General features: G+C 52.3%; 1 protein-coding gene, 1 long non-coding RNA gene and 1 pseudogene across 2 annotated transcripts; 1 reads left to right on the forward strand and 2 right to left on the reverse strand.

Annotated features, from left to right (window-relative positions):
• The first annotated feature begins 1,063 nt into the window (after positions 1–1,063).
• Positions 1,064–9,601, forward strand: LOC126960123 (golgin subfamily A member 6-like protein 22). The gene is made up of 9 exons (XM_050800131.1): positions 1,064–1,311; positions 2,966–3,094; positions 4,183–4,233; positions 4,322–4,415; positions 4,511–4,617; positions 6,036–6,094; positions 6,424–6,565; positions 6,891–8,696; positions 9,354–9,601. Exons 1-9 carry the CDS (start codon positions 1,228–1,230, stop codon positions 9,414–9,416), a joined length of 2,535 nt encoding a protein of 844 aa, XP_050656088.1. The 5' UTR covers positions 1,064–1,227; the 3' UTR covers positions 9,417–9,601.
• Positions 2,374–5,188, reverse strand: LOC126960133 (uncharacterized). The gene is made up of 3 exons (XR_007727737.1): positions 4,351–5,188; positions 3,087–3,276; positions 2,374–2,422 (listed from the first exon to the last, which is right to left on the reverse strand). It is a non-coding gene; the product is annotated as an uncharacterized LOC126960133 (long non-coding RNA).
• Positions 9,602–13,358: 3,757 nt separating the features above from the next.
• On the reverse strand, positions 13,359–14,512 carry LOC126959276 (uncharacterized; annotated as a pseudogene).
• Positions 14,513–18,726: the final 4,214 nt, after the last annotated feature.

Below are 18,726 nucleotides of genomic sequence, written 5' to 3' on the forward strand. Positions count from 1 at the left end.
AGCAATTCATGGAAAAGTCAATCTTTGATCCCAGGTAGCAAGCACTACACAGTGACAGAACACAACTCTTGGTTTTCGTGATTGCAAGTCATAGCCAAGTATCAAGTGAGAAATTCAGTTTCATTTTCAGGGATTAGAGAGGCCAGGTGATTCTAGAAAAATAGGATTTAGTGATTAACCTCATGAGAGTAGGAGTTATTTATGTCCTTTTTCACTCCCCCATCACTTAGCATTTAGCCTTACTTTAGAGGGTCCTGTATTTGTTTTAAACTTGTAAAGAACTTTGAGTGCTTATTAAATGGAAAGCTTTCCGTGTGTGTGTGCGTGTGTGTGTATGTGTGTGTGTGTGTATGTGTGTGTGTGTCCGTGTGTGTGTGTGTGTGTGTATGTATGTATTTAGAGACAGAGTCTTGTTCTGTAGCCCAGGCTGAAGTGTAGTGGCATGATTTTGGCTCACTGCAACCTCTGCCTCCCAGGTTCAAGGGATTCTCCTGCCTCAGCCTCCCAAGTAGCTGGGATTACAGACACCTGCCACCATGCCCAGCTAGTTTTGTATTTTTAATAGAGACAGGGTTTCATCATGTTAGCCAAGCTGATTTTGAACTCCTGAACTCAGGTGACCCACCCACCCCAGCATCCCAAAGTGCTGGGATTGCAGGTGTGAGCCACCACACCTGGCTCACAAGCTTTATGTTTTTAAAGATATTAGACATGTTTCTTGTTTTCTTTTTTGTTGTTTTGTTTTGTATTTTTAGAAAAACAAAAAACCCTTAACAATAATGTAGGAGAATAAGAGAAAGGTTTTCCAAAAAAGAGAAATCATTGTGATTATTTATCTTAGTGGAATGTTGGATAATATAGTCTGCTTTATCAATCATCAAGCACACTATAAAATTTCCATTTTAATAGGATTTGTACCTCAATTGAGGTAATCCAGTTTTAAAGTCTTTAAAGTGAAAGCCAGCCCCGCCCCTATCCTGGAGTGGGCAGGGACAGAGGTTACATGGCAGCTTTCCTTGTGACATCACAGGTTCTTCAGGACAGGCTGCTGTCTGGCCACGCCTCCTTTCCCTTGCATCTTTCTCATTGACCAATAGGCTTGAAGCATTAAGGCCACGCCCCATTCTGCATTCTAGTGTGGCCCTGGTTACGCCTCCTCTGGCTCAGTCACACAGCTACCTGGTAGGTGACTGGAGGTGTATAGTTGTCCTCGCCTGGATTGTGCTGATGTGGCCCCAACCCCACCGCCCTACCCATCCCATGATGTCCAAAGAGACCCAACCGATCAAATTGGCCAAGGCCAAGGAAAAGGTAAAACGCACCAGGTTGTGACACCCCAACCCAGCCCCAGGCGCCCTCTGACAGTCAAGCTGCTGCCAGAGTCTATGCCACTGCTGAGGCACACTAGGCTGGGAACCCCCCAGTGCCCCTGGGCTCCCCACACCAAAATCTTGTGAGCCAGCCCAACCCCCTCGTGAGTCCTGCCCCTGCCCTCACCAGCCACCCCAGGGTGACTTTGACCTGGTGACTCCCAGGGCTTCCCACTCCATACTCTGCCCTTACCTCCTGCTACCCCAAACCCGACCTTCTTGGGCTCTTTGGGCTCACGTCTCCAAGGACCTGGGTGCCCTAGAACCTGCCCTCACCAGTTGTCCCCTGGTCACTTTGGACAGGTGACTCCTGGGGCTCCCTGCTCCATACTCGGCCCTCACCTCCCGCCACCCAAAGCCTGACCTCCCTGGGCTCTTTGGGCTTGCATCTCCAAGGACCTGGGTCCCAATCCTGTGACCCCCACTCCCCAATCTCAAAGCGGCAACTTGGGCATTGCACTCCTGTGTCCCCCCCACCACTCCACCGAGGAGTGGAATGTAGTGATGTCACAGTCCCTCTAGGAACTGTCATTACTGCCACGAGACCGGTCTTTGGTCTTAGGACCCAGTCCCCTAAGTGTTCTTGCCCATTTCTGGTTCCTCTGGTTGTAGCACAGGTTTCCAGCTGGAAGGAGATTGGGGACTGTGGGACGTAGGAGAGAGAGGTTTCAGGCTGCCTTACTTCCTTAACACAGACGTTGACAGTGTGAAAAGCCTACACCTCCCCCATGAGCTCAACACATTGACGGTGTTCTGGGTGGCAATGGGAGAACGGGTTTAGTTTGATTTTCTCCCAGGCTTCTACTCTCCAGAGAGACTCGAACATTGTTTCTGAGTTCTCCACCTCAGACTTGAATTCTGCATTGTTCTGGGACCAGAGTGCCCCTCAGTCAGTGGTTGCTGGAGTGAGATCTGCCTATCTTCTGTGGAACAGATCTTGGGAAACTGAACTTGACAGCTTGAATCTTCCTCATCTCATCTCCACCTGGGGTACTCTGAGTGCCACAGGATAAATGTGGGGCATCTTTCTGAAGCATCAGTTTCCTTTGAGTCTCCTGAGAGACAAAACATTAATGTACTTAGGGGTGACTGTCACATAGATTTATAAGAATATACAAGACTTCTCTCTGAAATGAGGGTTGGGTTGTCCTCTTTGTGTTACGTTCCCAGGTTTCACAGAAAGGCTGCCTTCTGCCATGAGCATACATTAATATAAACGTTTGAGAGGTAGTGGTGCACTTCTTCACACTAACAGACGTGTGAGGGTGTATGACTCTAAACCACACGGTGTCCAGTGCCTGCCTACGTAATATTTGCTTTTCTGCCTTTGCCTCTGCTTTTGGTCCCTGGTAGCTGCTGACTTGTGGCCAAATCCCAGAGCTCAGAGCCAGAAGACTGAGTTTCAGTTCCATTAGTGCCTTCTGTTCAGCCATGGTATCAATCCCTCTCAGTCACTGATTGTGACAACACTTCCTACAGGTGTTGGTGGCATTAAATCAGATGGTGCACAAGAGTATTTTGTAGAAACTGTAAAGCAGGATGTGACTGTAGGAGTTTCTAGTTCTCATGAGTATCACTGCTCTTCCTTTCCACAGTTGAGAGACTACCATCCCCAGGCCAACCCTAGTGTTGGTACAGGAGCAAGCGACACCAAAAAGAAGAACATAAATAATGGTGCTAACCCTGAGACAACCACTTCTGGTGGTTGCCACTCACCTGAGGATGTGAGTCTTGGCTGGCCAGGCTCCTGGGGACAGAGGGCCCAAGGGGTGGTGGAGGGTAATTGTTAAGATTGTGGAAGAACTCCCAGGCACTGCTTAAGAATTCTGGGTTTGAATCCTCTCCATCTGCTGGGGATATGATAGAGGGCAAATTCCTTGAGCTCTTTGGGCCTCTCTTTTCACATCTGTAAAATAGGAGTGGTGTGGTTTTACCTACATTGGTGAAGTTTAAATGAGATTTATCATTGTTGTTTTTATGTTAATCCCTAGTCCACGGCCTGCTATAAACTCTCCTTCTCGGGCTTGCGTTTCCTGGGGTAGAGTTAGAGAGTATCAGAGGTGTCTGTTAGCTCTGAGAGTCCGAGAGTTAAAGGCCCACTAGAATGGAAACCTCGGGACCGAGGGTTCCTATCTGCCTTTTCCGTCCTATGTCCGCGCTGTGAAGAACCGTCCCTGGCCCGTATGTGCTCAGTCAATGTTTGTTGAATGAATGCACCTTTCTAAATCACAAGCTGGCAGAAGCGTGGGCTCTTCTCACACTCCATCTCTGAACGTTTCTGTGACTGTCTTTTTGAGAGAATCTAGTTTCAGACTTTGAGTTCTGTGGCTGTGGGCAAAAACCAACAAAGACTCAAGTCCTTTTACTTTGGGAGTTGAGGAGAGTTTACCAGTTCGAGTTCCCATTGGGTCTGAGAACTACCTTTAAAATCCATCCCTGGCCCCTGCCTACTGCTTCCTGGCCTGGGGAATAGAGTTGAAGGGGCCACCCTCAGTCACCTTCCTTTGACTCTCCCCACAGAAACAACAGAACCGAGCCCAGCTAGAAGAAGTAACGTGATTTCTTTGTTTGCTCACATGACTGCTGGGTTTGGAGGACACTCAGCCATAGAGGCCCCAGTCTCGTCTCACCCACTCCCAGCCTGGGGAAGAAGGCTCACCCCCCAGATTCCACCCTGTCCCCACAGGGTCCCTGATAACCTGGTCCCATGGGTGGGCCTGTCCTGGGGCAGTGGTGCCCTTCTGGGGGCATGTCTCTTGCTGTGCCATCTCTGCCTCCCCCTAGTAAGAGCTCTGTCTTCCTCTTTCTATAGGAAAAGAAGGCAAGCCACCAACATCAGGAAGCCCTAAGGAGGGAGCTAGAGGTGAGTGGAGGGTGTGAAGTTCCCTCCTGTCCTCTGGAGAAGGTTTCTTTGCTTCTCTTTCAGCACTTGCTTGTCTTTTCTCCCAAAGGCCCAGGTTCATACCATACGAATCCTTACATGTGAGAAAACTGAGCTTCAGACGGCACTCTATTACAGCCAGCGTGCTGTCCAGCAGTTGGAAGGTGGGAATCTGGCACCCGGTCATCCTTCAACCTGGCACTTTGACAGGCCTTTAGGGGGAATCTTTTGGGCCGCATCTGAATGTCTCTCATTCCAGGAGAGTGCAGGCATCTGGTCGGCCGCCTGCATGATTCATGGAATTTTGCAAGACATTTAGAGCGGGATCTCTCTGCTGTTGCTACACAGAAGAAGAAGGCTGACAGGGTGAGTCCAACCACCTGCCCCGTCCCCTGGGAACCCGGCTTCACAGATGGAGGAGTGAGCCTAAAAGTCCCTTCTGCAGGATGGAGTGTCCTGCCCAGAAGACAGCATGGCCATTTCTTGCTGCTTTTGTGTGTGGTGGTTAGAGGCTGACAGGGGCTGAGTCGGCTGCTGTGGGTGAGTTGGGGGGCGCGGTGGGCAGTGAGCACCGGACATAGAGCTCACAGGCCAAGTGCCCGCCCTGCCCATATTTGACTGTGGACTTGGCCAAGTCCCAAGTGGCGGTTAGGATACTTGTACTATAAAGGTACAGAAGAGTAGCTTGAGTATGTTATTATTTGTGTTGAGAGAGGGAGCCTGTGTGTGTGTGTGTGTGTGTGTGTGTGTGTGTGTGTGTGTGTGTGTGTGTATTATGGGAATATACAATAAACATGTTTGTAAGGATCATAAACATCTCAGGAGAGAGGAACAGTGTTGGGGGGAGATGTTTCCCTTCTGTACTTTCTTAGTTTTGGACGATTCGAATGTATCATCCGTTTAAAATGTCAACAAATGATTAATTTCCTCCTTCTTATCTTTGCCCCTACCCCCAGTGAAAGAATGGGCTTAGAGAATCAGATATACCTGGGTGTTGAAATCCCAGCTCTACGTGATCTTAGGCAAGCACTTAACCCTTAATACCCCATGTTTTTCATCTATACCATAGAGGTAATAATGGTAACCGTCTCCTATGGAGGTTGTGAGGATGAAATGGGATTGTTAGTGCAGTGCCTGGTGAAGCAGTCAGTAAAGGTTCCAACAGTGGTAGTAGTAACAGTAAGAACAATAGCAATACCATCTGATGTCTCTGGGCCCCTGCTAGCCAGCTATGAATTCAGTCTCTTTCCCTGTCCCTTCCACCTTTACTGAGTTCTTTGAAAGACAAATGAGGGCCAGGTGCTCTGGCTCATGCCTGTACTGCCAGCACTTTGGGAGGCCGAGGCTGGCGGATCACCTGAGGTTGGGAGTTCAAGACTACACTGACGGACATGGAGAAACCCCATCTCTACTAAAAATACAAAGTTAGCCGGGTGTGGTGGCACATGCCTATAATCCCAGCTAATCGGGAGGCTGAGGCAGGAGAATTGCTTGAACCGGGGAGGCGGAGGTTGTGGTGAGCTGAGATTTCGCCATTGCACTCCAGTCAGGGCAACAAGAGTGAAAATCTTCCTGAAGAAAAAGAAAAAGTAAGAAAGAAAGAAACAAAACAAAACAAAAAAGAAAACCAAAGGAGACCCTGGGCTTGGAAATGCCTTGAGAGCATGTCAGGTGTGACTGGGAGTGGGGAGTGGTGTGTGGAGTGGTCACAGTGGCTGTTGTTCCTGGTCGGCCAGCCGCTCCTCTGCCTGCTCTATCCTGACTTCACCTTTCTCTATTTGCAGTACATCGAGGAGTTAACAAAGGAGAGGGATGCCCTGAGTCTGGAACTGTACAGGAACACGTAGGATGGGGGATCGTGGGATGGGAGGTCTTGGGGCTCTTAGCGTGGGGGGTGTGCTGGGAGGTGGGGGTACAGGTGAGCATGGTGAGAGGCTCATACAGGTTTTCATGTGTGCACAGGGAAGCTCTAGTGCCGGCTGTGCCACTGACTCATGGGGTAGCCTCAGGCAACTCATGTCTTCTCTCTGGCCTGCCACCTGGGGCTTTAAATTCCTGGGGTCCCATCCAATGCCACGGTTCTGTGGTTGTGGGGTGAAAGTGGAGGGTTGATCACCAAAGCAGTCCTTTCTGTTCTTCGTTCATTCCTTTATCTACTGCCTCTGGTCGTAGCATAACCGATGATGAGCTGAAGGAGAAAAATGCCGAACTACAAGAAAAACTTCGACTTGTAGAATCTGAGAAGTCTGAGATCCAGCTCAATGTAAAGGAGCTAGAAAGGAAGCTGGAGAAGGCCAAGCTCCTGCTGCCACAGGCAAGCAGCTACAGCCCCGGGGGTTGTGGGATCCCCGTCCGGCTGGGACCATGGTCTAGGGATCATGCAGGGTATGGGGAGGCTCCAGTCAAGAGCTAGAAAATTTGGGTCCTTGTTCTGGTCCCACCATAGAATCCTCTAGAGTGTGCTAAAAATCTACAAAGTGGGGCCCTGCCTGGGGAATCAGAATCTCAGAGTTAGGGCTTAAACATATATATTTTAAAGGATCATGGGTGAAAACCATTGTTTGATAGATTACATTTATATGACTATCCCATGAGTCTCTTTCCTTCTGAGGTTCAAACCAACACTTTCACTGTTCCAGCAGCAGCTGCAGGAGGAGGCTGACCACCTGGGTAAGGAGCTGCAGAGTGTGTCCGCGAAGCTCCAAGCCCAGGTGGAAGAGAACAAGTTGTGGAACCGCCTGTACCAGCAACAGGAAGAGAAGATGTGGAGGCAGGAAGAGAAGATACAGGAGCAGGAAGAGAAGATACGGGAGCAGGAGGAGAAGAGGCAAGAGCAGGAGAAGGAGATGTGGAAGCAGGAGGAGAAGATAAAGGAGCAGGAGGAGAAGATACGGGAGCAGGAAGAGAAGAGGCGGGGGCAGGAGGAGAAGATGTGGAGGCAGGAGGAGAAGATACGGGAGCAGGAGGAGAAGATACATGAGCAGGAGGAGAAGACACGGGAGCAGGAGAAGAAGAGGCAGGAGCAGGAGAAGAAGATGTGGAGGCAGGAGAAGATGCATGAGAAGGAGGAGAAGATGCATGAGCAGGAGGAGAAGATATGGGAGCAGGAGAAGAGGAGGCAGGAGCAGGAAGAGAACATTTGGAGGCAAGAGGAGAAGATACGGGAGCAGGAGGAGAAGATGCATGATCAGGAGGAGAAGATAAGGGAGCAGGAGAAGAAGATGCACAAGCAGGAGGAGAAGATACCAGAGCAGAAGAAGAAGAGGCAAGAGCAGGAGAAGAAGATGTGGAGGCAGGAGAAGAAGATACGGGAGCAGGAGGAGAAGATGCACAATCAGGAGGAGAAGATACGGGAGCAGGAGGAGAAGATGCATGAGCAGGAGAAGATACATGAGCAGGAGGAGACCATAAGGGAGCAGGAGGAGAAGATGCACAAGCAGGAGGAGAAGATACGGGAGCAGGAGAAGAAGAGGCAGGAGCAGGAGGAGAAGATGTGGAGGCAGGAGGAGAAGATACGGGAGCAGGAGGAGAAGATGCATGAGCAGGAGGAGAAGATAAGGGAGCAGGAGGAGAAGATACACAAGCAGGAGGAGAAGATACAGGAGCAGAAGAAGAAGATACAAGAGCAGGAGAAGAAGAAGCAGGAGCAGGAGGAGAAGATTTGGAGGCAGGAGGAGAAGATGCATGAGCAGGAGAAGAAGACACAGGAGCAGGAACAGAAGATACGGGAGCAGGAGGAGAAGATACGGGAGCAGGAGATGTGGAGGCAGGAGGAGAAGATACAGGAGCAGAAGGAGAATATGCACAATCAGGAGGAGAAGATACGGGAGCAGGAGGATAAGATACACAAGCAGGAGGAGAATATATGGGAGCAGGAGAAGAAGAGGCAGGAGCAGGAGGAGAAGATGCGGAGGCAAGAGGAGAAGCTACGGGAGCAGGAGGAGAAGATATGGAGGCAGGAGGAGAAGATACGGGAGCAGAAGGAGATAATACGGGAGCAGGATGAGGTGATGCGGGAGCAGGAGGAGAAGATGTGTGAGCAGGAGGAGAAGCTGGGGGAGAAGGAGGATATGCTGTGGGAGCAGGAGGAGAAGATGTGTGAGCAGGAGGAGAAGCTGGGGGAGAAGGAGGATATGCTGCGGGAGCAGGAAGAAAAGCTGTGGGAGCAGGAGAAGAAGATGTGGGAGCAGGAGGAAAAGATGTGGAGGCAAGAGAAGAAGCTAGGGGAGCAGGAGGAGAAGATGTGGAGGCAGGAGGAGATGATGCGGGAGCAGGAGAAGAAGATGTGGGAGCAGGAGGAGAAGATGTGGAAGCAGGAGGAGATGATATGGGAGAAGGAACAAAAGATACGTGAGCAGGAGGAGAAGATGCGGAGGCAGGAGGAGAAGATGCGGAAGCAGGAAACGAGGCTGTGGCAGCAGGAGGAGAAGATGCAGAAGCAGGAGGTGAGGCTGCAGGAGCTGGAGGAGAGGCTGGGGGAGCTGGGGCGGAAGGCCGAGCTTTGGGGGAGCAGGCGGAGGTGGTTGCAAACCCTGGAGATCATACAGAACGACCTCACCACAACTTAGCAGATGGTGGTTGGCTCCCTCTGCTTTTCCACCAGTCTGTGGCGTACAGCTTCAATGGTGGGAAGAAGGGTGTGAGATTTGAGGCTGGGGAGGGAGGCATGGGCCTCTAGGCAAGGGAGGCAGTCACTTAGGCCTGGAGGAAGGGGCCAGGGGCCAGGGGCCTGGACAGATAACAGAGCCCCACTGTGCCCTCGCCACCCTGTTTATGGGCCCAGAATCTGGAAGCCAGCCACTGCCTACCCTGACGCCCATCCTGCAGGTGGAGCTGAAGAGCCAAGAGGCTCAGAGTCTGCAGCAGCAGTGAGACCATTCCCTGGGTCCCCTGCAGCAGTACCTGGCCGCCTATCAGCAGCTGGCCTCTGAGAAGGAGGCTCTGCCCAGCTGCAGCAGCAGGAAGCTCAGGGCAAAGCGGTGGCCGAGGTGGCCCCCCAATAGTTGCAGGAGACCCAGTTGAGGGAGTTGATGAGGGTGAGGCCCTGAGGGGGATGACCTGGCAGCCTCCGTGCCTTCTCACTCTCTTTTCTGGCCCCTTAGGAGCACCTGGAAGCTGCCATCTACCGAGCACATGACAAGAAGGCAAAAACAATAAACATGTAAAACCCGGCAGCAAGGCCTGGAGAAGAGTCAGCTGCCATGTGACTGTTTAGAATATAGTCTGAGCCCAAACCTGAAAAAAAAAAAAAAAATTATTTATTTTAAATTGTGGCAAAATATTGGTCAGGCACAGTGGTTCATGCCTGTAATCCCAGCAATTTGGGAGACTGAGGTGAATGGACCACCTGAGGTCAGGAGTTCCAGATCAGCCTGGCCAATACAAAAATTAGCCGGGCATGGTGGCGCATGCCTGTAATCCCAGCTACTTGGGAGGCTGAGGCAGGAGAATTGCTCGAACCCGGGAGGGAGAGGTTGCAGTGAGCTGAGATCGTGCCACTGCACTCAAGCCTGGGTGACAGAGCGAGACTCCGTCTCCAAAAAAATAAAAAAATTTAAAAAAATAACAAAAAAAAACTTTCTTCCTTATCTTCCTTACATGTATGTTCCTATTGGTTTTTTTCTTGTATGTTTCTATTGGTTTTTTTCTTGTTCTTTCTCATTTAGTCTTGTCTTGTCTTATGGCGTTGCTAGTAAACTTTTATCTGCCTCCAGAGAGTATTGACTTTGACTTTATGGCACACAATTGGAGTAAGCGCAGATCACCTTCGTGTAGTTTGGGACTAAGCTGGTTCAAAGCAGGCTTTAGTTTTTGTGACGGCTGGTCTATTTTTTATTCATTTGGACTCCTAGGGGTGGCCCTTCCAGGGTCCCCACCAAGGTCCCATCTCCTTACTGGGACCCAAATTCTCATTAGGTCATTTCAGCCCTATGAGTGCCACACATTCAGCCAGGCTCTCCAGCCTCTTAACCACCACTTCAGACTCAGTTTCTTAACCTCTTAGCCCTCTACTGTTTACCAATCACCAAATGTGGGAAAAGCACTACAGACTGTCAGGGTCACCTCCTAGGCCTGGTCACTCAAGTTCTGACTGAGGTCTCCAATTACCTTCAAACAGTTGTTTTTGGTGGTGGGGGCACATTTTTGTCCAGTTTCTCTAACTGCTTTTGTGGGGCGGCTAATCTATAACAAGCTACTCTGCCTTTAGTGAAAGTTGAGAACCTTCATCTGTCTGTTTTTTTTTTTTCTTTTGAGATGGAGTCTCGCTCTGTTGCCCAGGTTCCAGTACAGTGGCGTGATCTCTGCTCACTGTAACCTCCGCCTACTGGGTTCAAGCAATTCTCCTGCCTCAGCCTCCCGAGCAGCTGGGACTACAGGCCTGTGCCCCCATGCCTGGCTAATTTTTGTATTTTTAATAGAGACAGGATTTCACCATGTTTTCCAGGCTGCTCTCGAGCTCCTGACTCAGGTGATCTACCCGCCTCGGCCTCCCAAAGTGCTGGGATTACAGGCGTGAGCCACTGCGTCTGGCCCATCTCTCTTTTAAAAAATGTTTTTAATTTGAGGTATAATTTATCTTCAGTGAAATGCACAGATCTGGTATATATTTAGATGAATTTCAACAAATGCATTACCCATGTATCGCACCTCCTTTGCAGATATAGAACATTCCTATCATCCAGAAAGTTCTCCTGTGCTTTAACCCTGTCCGGCACTCCCCCAGCAGCTGATGAACGTGCTGAGGACATTGGTACAGGATTCTGACCTCCCCAAAAGTGCTGCTTTGAGAAGCCTGCTTGCCTTACCCAGCACTAAGTCCCTGCCTGCTCTCTCAAAATTTCCATCTTTAAACTGGTTGTACCTATAACCCTCCCTCATCAAGTCAATAGATAAACCCTAAAAATAAACACCCCTTCCTGGCCCAGCAGCTACAACCTAATCTTTCCTGTAACCCCAAACTATCAGACATGTCACTCGCCGGCTGGTTCACCCTCACTAGGGTGGCAGGTGCACCGGAGCAGCTGGGCTCACCTGTTAAGCAAGAGGCCAATAGCTGGACAGTGACACTCAGACCCCAGCCTGGGTGAGCCTGGCTGAAAGCCCCCTTCTTTCCGGTCCGACTGTGGAGGGGCGGGGGGGAGCATCCACAACTCTACTGCGCTCCACATCCTTCAGCTGTGCTTCCTCCTGGGAGACGGAGCTGTTCATTCATTTGGCCAAAGCCTTCTTGAGGGCTGTAGGTTTGACAGGCTGGGTGTGTGGGGGCCACCGTGCTAGAGAGAGAGGCTGGTGTGTCAGAAGGCAGCCACCTGGCCAGAGGAGAGTCAACCCCCTTGGTGACCTCCTTCCCCTGGCTGGACACAGTGCCCTGCACTCTCCACATGTGACTGCTCCCCTCAGAGCCGCTTCCAGGGGAGGGGTAATAACACTGTGTTAGTTTACAGTGGGCCATGTGTTAGTTTACAGTGGGCCATGGCTCCCTCTGACATCTCCAACTCAGAGGCAGTGGAGAGAAGATGAGAAATTCCCTACACCTCCTCCCTCAGCACCTACCTCTGCACACATCCACATATGGAGACCCCGATGGTGGTCCCTGGGAGTGCTGCCATCTGTGCCTCCTTTCCATGCCTGCAGCAGCCATGCCCACTCTCCAGACCCTCACCCACCTGGCTCAGTAGAGGCTGCACTGCCTGGGGTCCTGCCCCTACACCTGGGCCTCTGTACCCATCAGTTCCCCCAGTCTGGTTCTTATTTCCCCCAACAACTAGGGAGCCTGTAAGGTCACCTGCTGAGCAAGCTGGGGGAGAGAGTAGGGCGGGGCTGGGAGGATGAGGAGGAGAAGCTTATGGTCGTGCTGGAGACTCAGCGGAGCAGAGTCTATGCAGGCCCATTGGCTGCCTAGCCAGTGCTGATCCCGCTCCCACCCTCGTTTCTTCTTTGTTAACAAAACCATGACCGCATTAAATATTGGAAACCTATAAACCTCATGGACCCTCCTCCAGCCTCCCCGCCATGCATTGGTGAGTCTAAGTCAACTCTAGTCATTTCATTCCTCTGGACACTGATTGCCTGGGGCTTGGGCATGAGCTGCTTCTTCACCTGAGCCTGAGCCACAGGTGTCCTCTGCACCTACCAACTGATGCACTGGGCCAGGGACAGCTCCGTCTCGATGGAGATGAGCTGTGAGGAGTTGGTGGCTGGGTGGATCAGGATGTTGTAATGGGTTTTGTTCAGAGGGTCGTCCATCAGCTTCTGCTCAGCATGGGCCACGCGGCAGTCCCCTGGCTAAGAACACAGACATGCTGGGCCCTTGTGCAACTGTCCCCCACTGCAGCTGACAGCTACAAAGTGGGAACTGAGAGAGCCAGGAGCACAGGCACCCTGAGGGCCGGCTGAAGCAGTGAAGGTGCTGGGGTTCTGGCTCTCCCTGGGGACTTCAAATGATATTCATGAATGGTTATTCATTCATGAATAGCTCAGTTACCTCCTCCCATGTCACACCTCTTCCTCCTCCTCCTCCCTCGATCAGTGAACAGCATCCCACGCTCTACACATCTGATATAAAACTGGGTGTCTCTTCCAGACTCCTCCATCGGTTCATCCAAGTGGCCACCAAGTCCTGTCTGTCCTCCCATCTCCACGGCTACAGCCATGTCCCTGCCTCCCCTGCCCTGTCCACCTTCTGTTCTCTCCACCTGCACTCTGCCCCCGCCATCCATGTGCCATACAGTGGCAGACTGGTCTTTCTACAGCACACTGGACTAGCGCCCTTCCCTGCCCACAGCTCTCAGAGCTGGAGGTGGAGTTGAAACTCATGGTTTGACATTCAGAGTTCTTTCCCCCTCGGCACTGGCTTCTCCAGAGCGCTCACAGTGCGGGGCAGGAGCCCCTGACTCAAATGTGGGTTTGGTGCTGAACTGGGTCTGAGGTGGTGCTTTCCCTATGAAGAGACAGGACTGAGATGGGGAGATGTTCTGGGTTCAGAGTTAGACCCACAGAGTGCAAGGTTTCTCCGAGACACCAAATGGAGGGTCCAGCTGGCAGCTGGCTCCTGGTCTGGAGCTTCAAGGAGAGGTGTCAGCTCAGAGCCACATTCAATAGCCAGCTTAAATGCAGCCTCCTGCAGGGAGCCCCTGGAGCTTGCACAGTCTCAGATCTGCCCCTCTGTGTACCCCAGAGCCCTTGCCAAGTGGCGTTTGGTTCTTCATGTCATCTCCCTCCCATGTCTGGGAGTAAAGGTGAGGTGCAGGGACTTGAGCTTGTGTACTCTGGTGTCTTAATGGAGAATGTGTCAAGTAGAGTGGAGGCGGCTTGGAAAGAGGGAGACTCAGAGGAGAGTGAAGGACACATGACCAAGCGAGCCTGGGAGCAGGAAAAGAGATGAGCGTGAGTAGAGGAAACTGCTGGGGCAGGGGAGCGGATGGGAGGATCAGGGAATGAGGGGGCTGGAGAGGTGGGGGTAGGGATGCTGGCAAGGGGCTGCCTGGCTCGCCAGGCTCAGGAGTCAGTTACATCCTCCCACAAGGGCCAGCTCACCTGGTCGCCCCAAAGCCCTCCCTCTGTGGGTGGGACCAGAGGGCCCAGAGCACGGATGACCCAACTGAGCAGGACTGAGGCGGACTCAGGTGGGTGCTGGGCTGGACTCCTGGCTGTGGGGAGCAGCCGCCACCCTGCCTACTGCGTCCACTTTCCAACTCGCTGTCTATCTGAACAGATGCAATATTGGGCACCTTGTGAAACGTGCTCCTGGTGCACCTGCTGCCTGCTGCCCCTCCTGCAGAGTGCCCGGGCTCTCCAGAGGGGATTCCTGTGAAGGCTTGGCCTAGATTCTGAGTCCTGCCTCTCACACCCGGGGCTGCTACCCCAGAGGCCAGCTGCTTGAGTACCCTGGAAGCCTGTCTGTAGCCCGGGCTACAGCTGGATCCATCCCACAGCCCTTCATTAGTGCATCTATTTGGACTGACTGCTCATTTCATAGAGAGGGGTATGTCTTGCCCCAGCCCATCTGGCATGTCCAAGGCAGCTGTGGGGACAGAATCTGCAGCTCCCGGGCCCCAGCCCTGCAATAGTAGGAGAGGCTGGACCCACATCTCTAAAGTCCCACCGGGCTGGTGTGAGTGGGTTCCCAAGTCCAGGCCTGCTCTGCAGGCTGTGGGGCTCATGCGCCAGCTCTGAGCCCACCTGATGTGCTCAGGTTGCTCACCTTTGGGCCTGTCCTGCTTCTCAGGCATTCGGCTGACCCTGAGGGCCCCTCCCTCATCTTGACCACCAGCTACGGGCTCTGACTTACAGGTTCCCAGAACCTTAGACCATTTGCCGCCTGCCCCCCCGCCCCGCCCCGCCCGCCACATTTCTCAGCTGAGGAAACTGAGACCAGAGAGGGGAAGCAACTTTCTCAAGGACCCCCAGCAAGTCAGAGGCAGAACCGGGTCTAGGAACCTCTTCTCGACAGAGGTTCTCCCTGTCCCCTGAGCCTTTTTTAGTGCCTCATGAACTTCCCTGTAAGGACACTGCCCCGCCGAGGCTGGAAATGGTGCTGTCCAGGGCGGTGTGTGCCCGTGACTGTGCCTGTGTTTCTACTTGTGAGTGGGTATGGGGGTGGGGATGAGGGGAGGGAATAAACGGCAGGGATGCTGCGGCTGGAATGCACTCCGCCTCACCCCAAAAAGGGGCGCAGGAGAGCCCAGCCAAGCACAGCACATGCTTCACCTGGAATCTGCGGAATGCCTGTGAGGCCGGCTGGGCTCAGAAGACAAGGAACAGGCCTTTCCCCACAGATGACAGGGAGGCCCAGGATGGGCGGAAGCTTCTGCTGCAGCTTTGGGGGTCACATCCCAGCCCACGGGCTGACAGTTAAGCAGAGAAGCCGCGTCTAGGGGTCAGTCATGATCTAGTGATTCTGATGAGGAGGGGGCCCCACCAGCCTCTGTCCAGGGTCTTGTCTGGAAAAACTGCTCCCTGGCAGAAATGGGCTGATAATTTGAGAGGAAGCCGTAGCTGAAATTCTAAACTGTGTGAGTGTGTGTCTAGTTTGAAAAAGCATATCCGACTTCAACATTTATATTGAAAAAATGGAAAGCTATTCCCCTTGTTTTGGAATACAAACTACAGAAAGCAACAGTTAACAGAATCTTATTGGAAAGGTCAGATTCTACATCTGGAAAGGCACAGTGACTTTCAACTGGGGTGTGTGTCCTTCACTGAGGAAGGGAAGGTGAGATTTATGTTTAGTAAAAGGCAGCTATGAATTTACCTTTTATAAAGAACTTGCCACATACTATGAGTGCTTTTTCTTTTTTTTTTTTTTTTTTTTTTTTGAGACGGGGTCTCGCTCTGTCACCCAGGCTGGAGTGCAGTGGCCGGATCTCAGCTCACTGCAAGCTCCGCCTCCCAGGTTCACGCCATTCTCCTGCCTCAGCCTCCCGAGTAGCTGGGACTACAGGCGCCCGCCACCTCGCCCGGCTAGTTTTTTGTATTTTTTAGTAGAGACGGGGTTTCACCGGGTTAGCCAGGATGGTCTCGATCTCCTGACTTTGTGATCCACCCGTCTCGGCCTCCTAAAGTGCTGGGATTACAGGCTTGAGCCACCGCGCCCGGCCTGAGTGCTTTTTCAATCATGTCAGAATCACCCGCATGCCTGTGTAAATGCAAGTTCCCAGGCTTCATTCCCAGAGACTCTGGTCCTGTGAGCCTAGGGTGGGGCCCGGAAATCTCTATGGGGTGGTGCAGGCTGCCCCAGGACCACACTTAAGAAACACTGCAACTGCCCCACACACACATCCAAGTCCCCAAATACGTAGGCAGGCATCTCATCTCCATAGAACAGATAGGAAAACTGAGGTCCAGAGTGGAGAAAGAAATGGCACAGGGTCACCCAGCAAGTAGTAGCAGAGCCACGACGCACCCACTGCCTGCGGACACCATCTCTGATGACAGCTCCACCTCCCTACAGGAACCTTGCCCACCCCCACCCCTACCTCCTGCTGCCCCTATGGTGGGTCTCTGTCCAAGGAAGATGTAGCCCTGGTCCTCTAGGCTGACTGGGGCTCAGAGAAAAAGCTTGGCCCAGAGTGTAGGAGCTAGAAGGGTCCTTGGAATTCAGGCAGGGAAATTGAGGCCCAAAGAAGACAGTCCTCACATTTCAACTCTGGAGAAGGTCTGGGTCTCCTTCCTGAGTGGTAGGTTTGACTTCACCAGCCCGGCCCTCAGTCAAGCTGGCTGTCCAGGCCCACCACACCTCGGGTGGGTGACCAGAGGTGGTGGTGCCATAAAACACGTTTCCTGGGAGATCCACCCCCAAAGCTCAAAACATTCCAGGGCTGGTGATTTGGGCACGCTCCCTTCCCTCTCAGCCCGGTTTCCCCATCTCTACAATAGCTGTGTTGGAGGAGACTTCTCTCTGAGACTGAGCTGCAGATATTCTCCCGGGTGCCTACACCGCCCAGGTTGCCGGCTCCTCTGTGCCCACTTTTCAAGACAGTCAGCTCTTAGGTGAGAAAGGAGCCTCGGCCCTATCAGGAGTGGGGGCCGGTGCAGCGCCAGCCTCCCAGACTGCTGGGGATGACCCGGGCTGCCTGCAAAACTGGTGCCATCCAGCACCGCTGCCCAGGCCACAGACACCCACCAGGGAAGGTGGCCCTGGCCCTTACAGTGGCTCTGAGAAGAGGAAGCCCCAGTCCAGACCTCGTGGAGCCACCCACACCTTCCCTCAGCCCAAAGAGGCTTTTAGGAAAATGAATCATGTCAAGTTCATACCCATGGGGTTGCTGACAGAAAGGACAGTGTGGGGTGAGCTGGCACAAGGGAGTGCTGCTCTGTGCACACTTTGCAGGGAGGGCACTTAGGAAAAGGGCCTGGAGTCTGGGAGGCTGACCAGCTCAGGGTTAAAGGGAGGGGATGGAGCTGGAGTGAGCTGGCCTCATCCTCCCCCTTGGGCCTTCCAGCCTGGGCTCAGGTGATTCAAGGGAGCAAGCACCTCCTTTTCCCGACCAGGGAGTTCTCGCCACGTTTTGGAATCGGTACCATTCCCTTGGGGGCTGGGGGGCAGCCCCCACCTCCAGACCTGGCTGGAACTGCTGCCTCCATTCTGGATCCAAAAGGGCCCCTGGCAGCTTCTCCATCTCCCTCCCAGTCCAGCCTCACCTCCTCCCCAGTGAGGGCCCCAACAGCAAATCTGACAACTGGAGGAACAAGGCAGGAAGGGCAGGGTCTGAGGGAGTGACCACCTCGAAGGCAGCTCGGCCACCTTCTCTCCAGGACTCTCAGGCTTGCTTTCATATCGCTCCCTCGACATCCTTTTGCTATAATCTGGCATCTAGACAGACAGATGGTCTTTAAAAACAACAACACTGTTGACGTGGAGCAGACATCCCCTTTGGGATGGTTTGGAGAAGTTAGGGTTGAGGGCATCCTCTCTTCTGCAACCTGCAGCAGTAATAGGTGAGATATAGAAAGTAAATAAAGGCCGGGCGTGGTGGCTCACGCCTGTAATCCCAGCACTTTGGGAGGCCGAGGTAGGCAGATCACCTGAGGTCAGGAAGTCGACACCAGCCTGGCCAACATGGTGAAAATCCGTCTTTACTAAAATTACAAAAATTAGCCAGGCATAGTGGCGCACGCCTGTAGTTCCAGCTACTCAGGAGGCTGAGGCAGGGGAATCACTTGAACCCGGGAGGCTGAGGTTGCAGTGAATGGAGATCTCATCACTGCATTCCAGCCGGGGTGACAGAGTGAGACTCCATCTCAATAAATAAAAATAAAAAAGTAAGTAAATAAAAAAGACATACCGAGTCTGAAAAATAAGTTAATGTTTATCTCCATGAACGAAAAGCAGAAAAGAAATGCAAAGTGGCTGGAGGCTGAAGAGCCTGGACCCTGCTGGGCATTGGAAACCGAAGACAGTGGTAGGTCCTTTGGGATAAAGGGACCAAATGACTCCTAGCTGGAAGCTGGGAGCTTGGGTGGACCCCAGTACTTGAAAGCATGCTGACCAGGTGCGGTGGTTCATGCTGGTAATCCCAGCACTTTGGGAGGCTGAGGTGGGCCGATCACCTGAGCTCAAGAGTTGGAGACCAGCCTGGCCAACATGGTGAAACCCTGTCTATACTAAAAATACAAAAAAGTTAGCCACGTGTGGTGGCAGGCACCTGTAATCCCAGCTACTTGGGAGGCTGAGGCAGGAGAATCCCTTGAACCCTGGAGGCAGAGGTTGCAGTGAGCTGAGATCACACCACTACACTCAAGTCTGAGCGACAAGACTCCATCTCAAAAACAAAACAAAACAAAACAAAAAAACAAGGGTGCTGGAGGGTGGGGGAGTCTGCTCTGATCTGTGGTCTGTATCTCTGGCTTTATGGGATGTATACCTCCCCAATATCCCCAGGACAGGAGCTTGTAAATGCCGTAAAACCTGAAGGCCACTGCAAAACTGTTGACATCAGGTTAGCAAAAGGTGATAGGATGAAATAGGTTTTT

Source organism: Macaca thibetana, chromosome 7 (genome assembly GCF_024542745.1).
Source record: "Macaca thibetana thibetana isolate TM-01 chromosome 7, ASM2454274v1, whole genome shotgun sequence".
In the NCBI taxonomy this organism is placed as follows: Eukaryota; Metazoa; Chordata; class Mammalia; order Primates; family Cercopithecidae; genus Macaca; species Macaca thibetana.

Coding starts and splice junctions, on each gene's coding strand:
- LOC126960123 (XM_050800131.1), top strand. CDS start 1,228: ATGTGGCCCCAACCCCACCGCCCTACCCATCCCATGATGTCCAAAGAG. Junction 4,416..4,510: donor TGCTGTCCAGCAGTTGGAAG/GTGGGAATCTGG, acceptor CTCTCATTCCAG/GAGAGTGCAGGCATCTGGTC. Junction 6,095..6,423: donor CTGGAACTGTACAGGAACAC/GTAGGATGGGGG, acceptor CTCTGGTCGTAG/CATAACCGATGATGAGCTGA.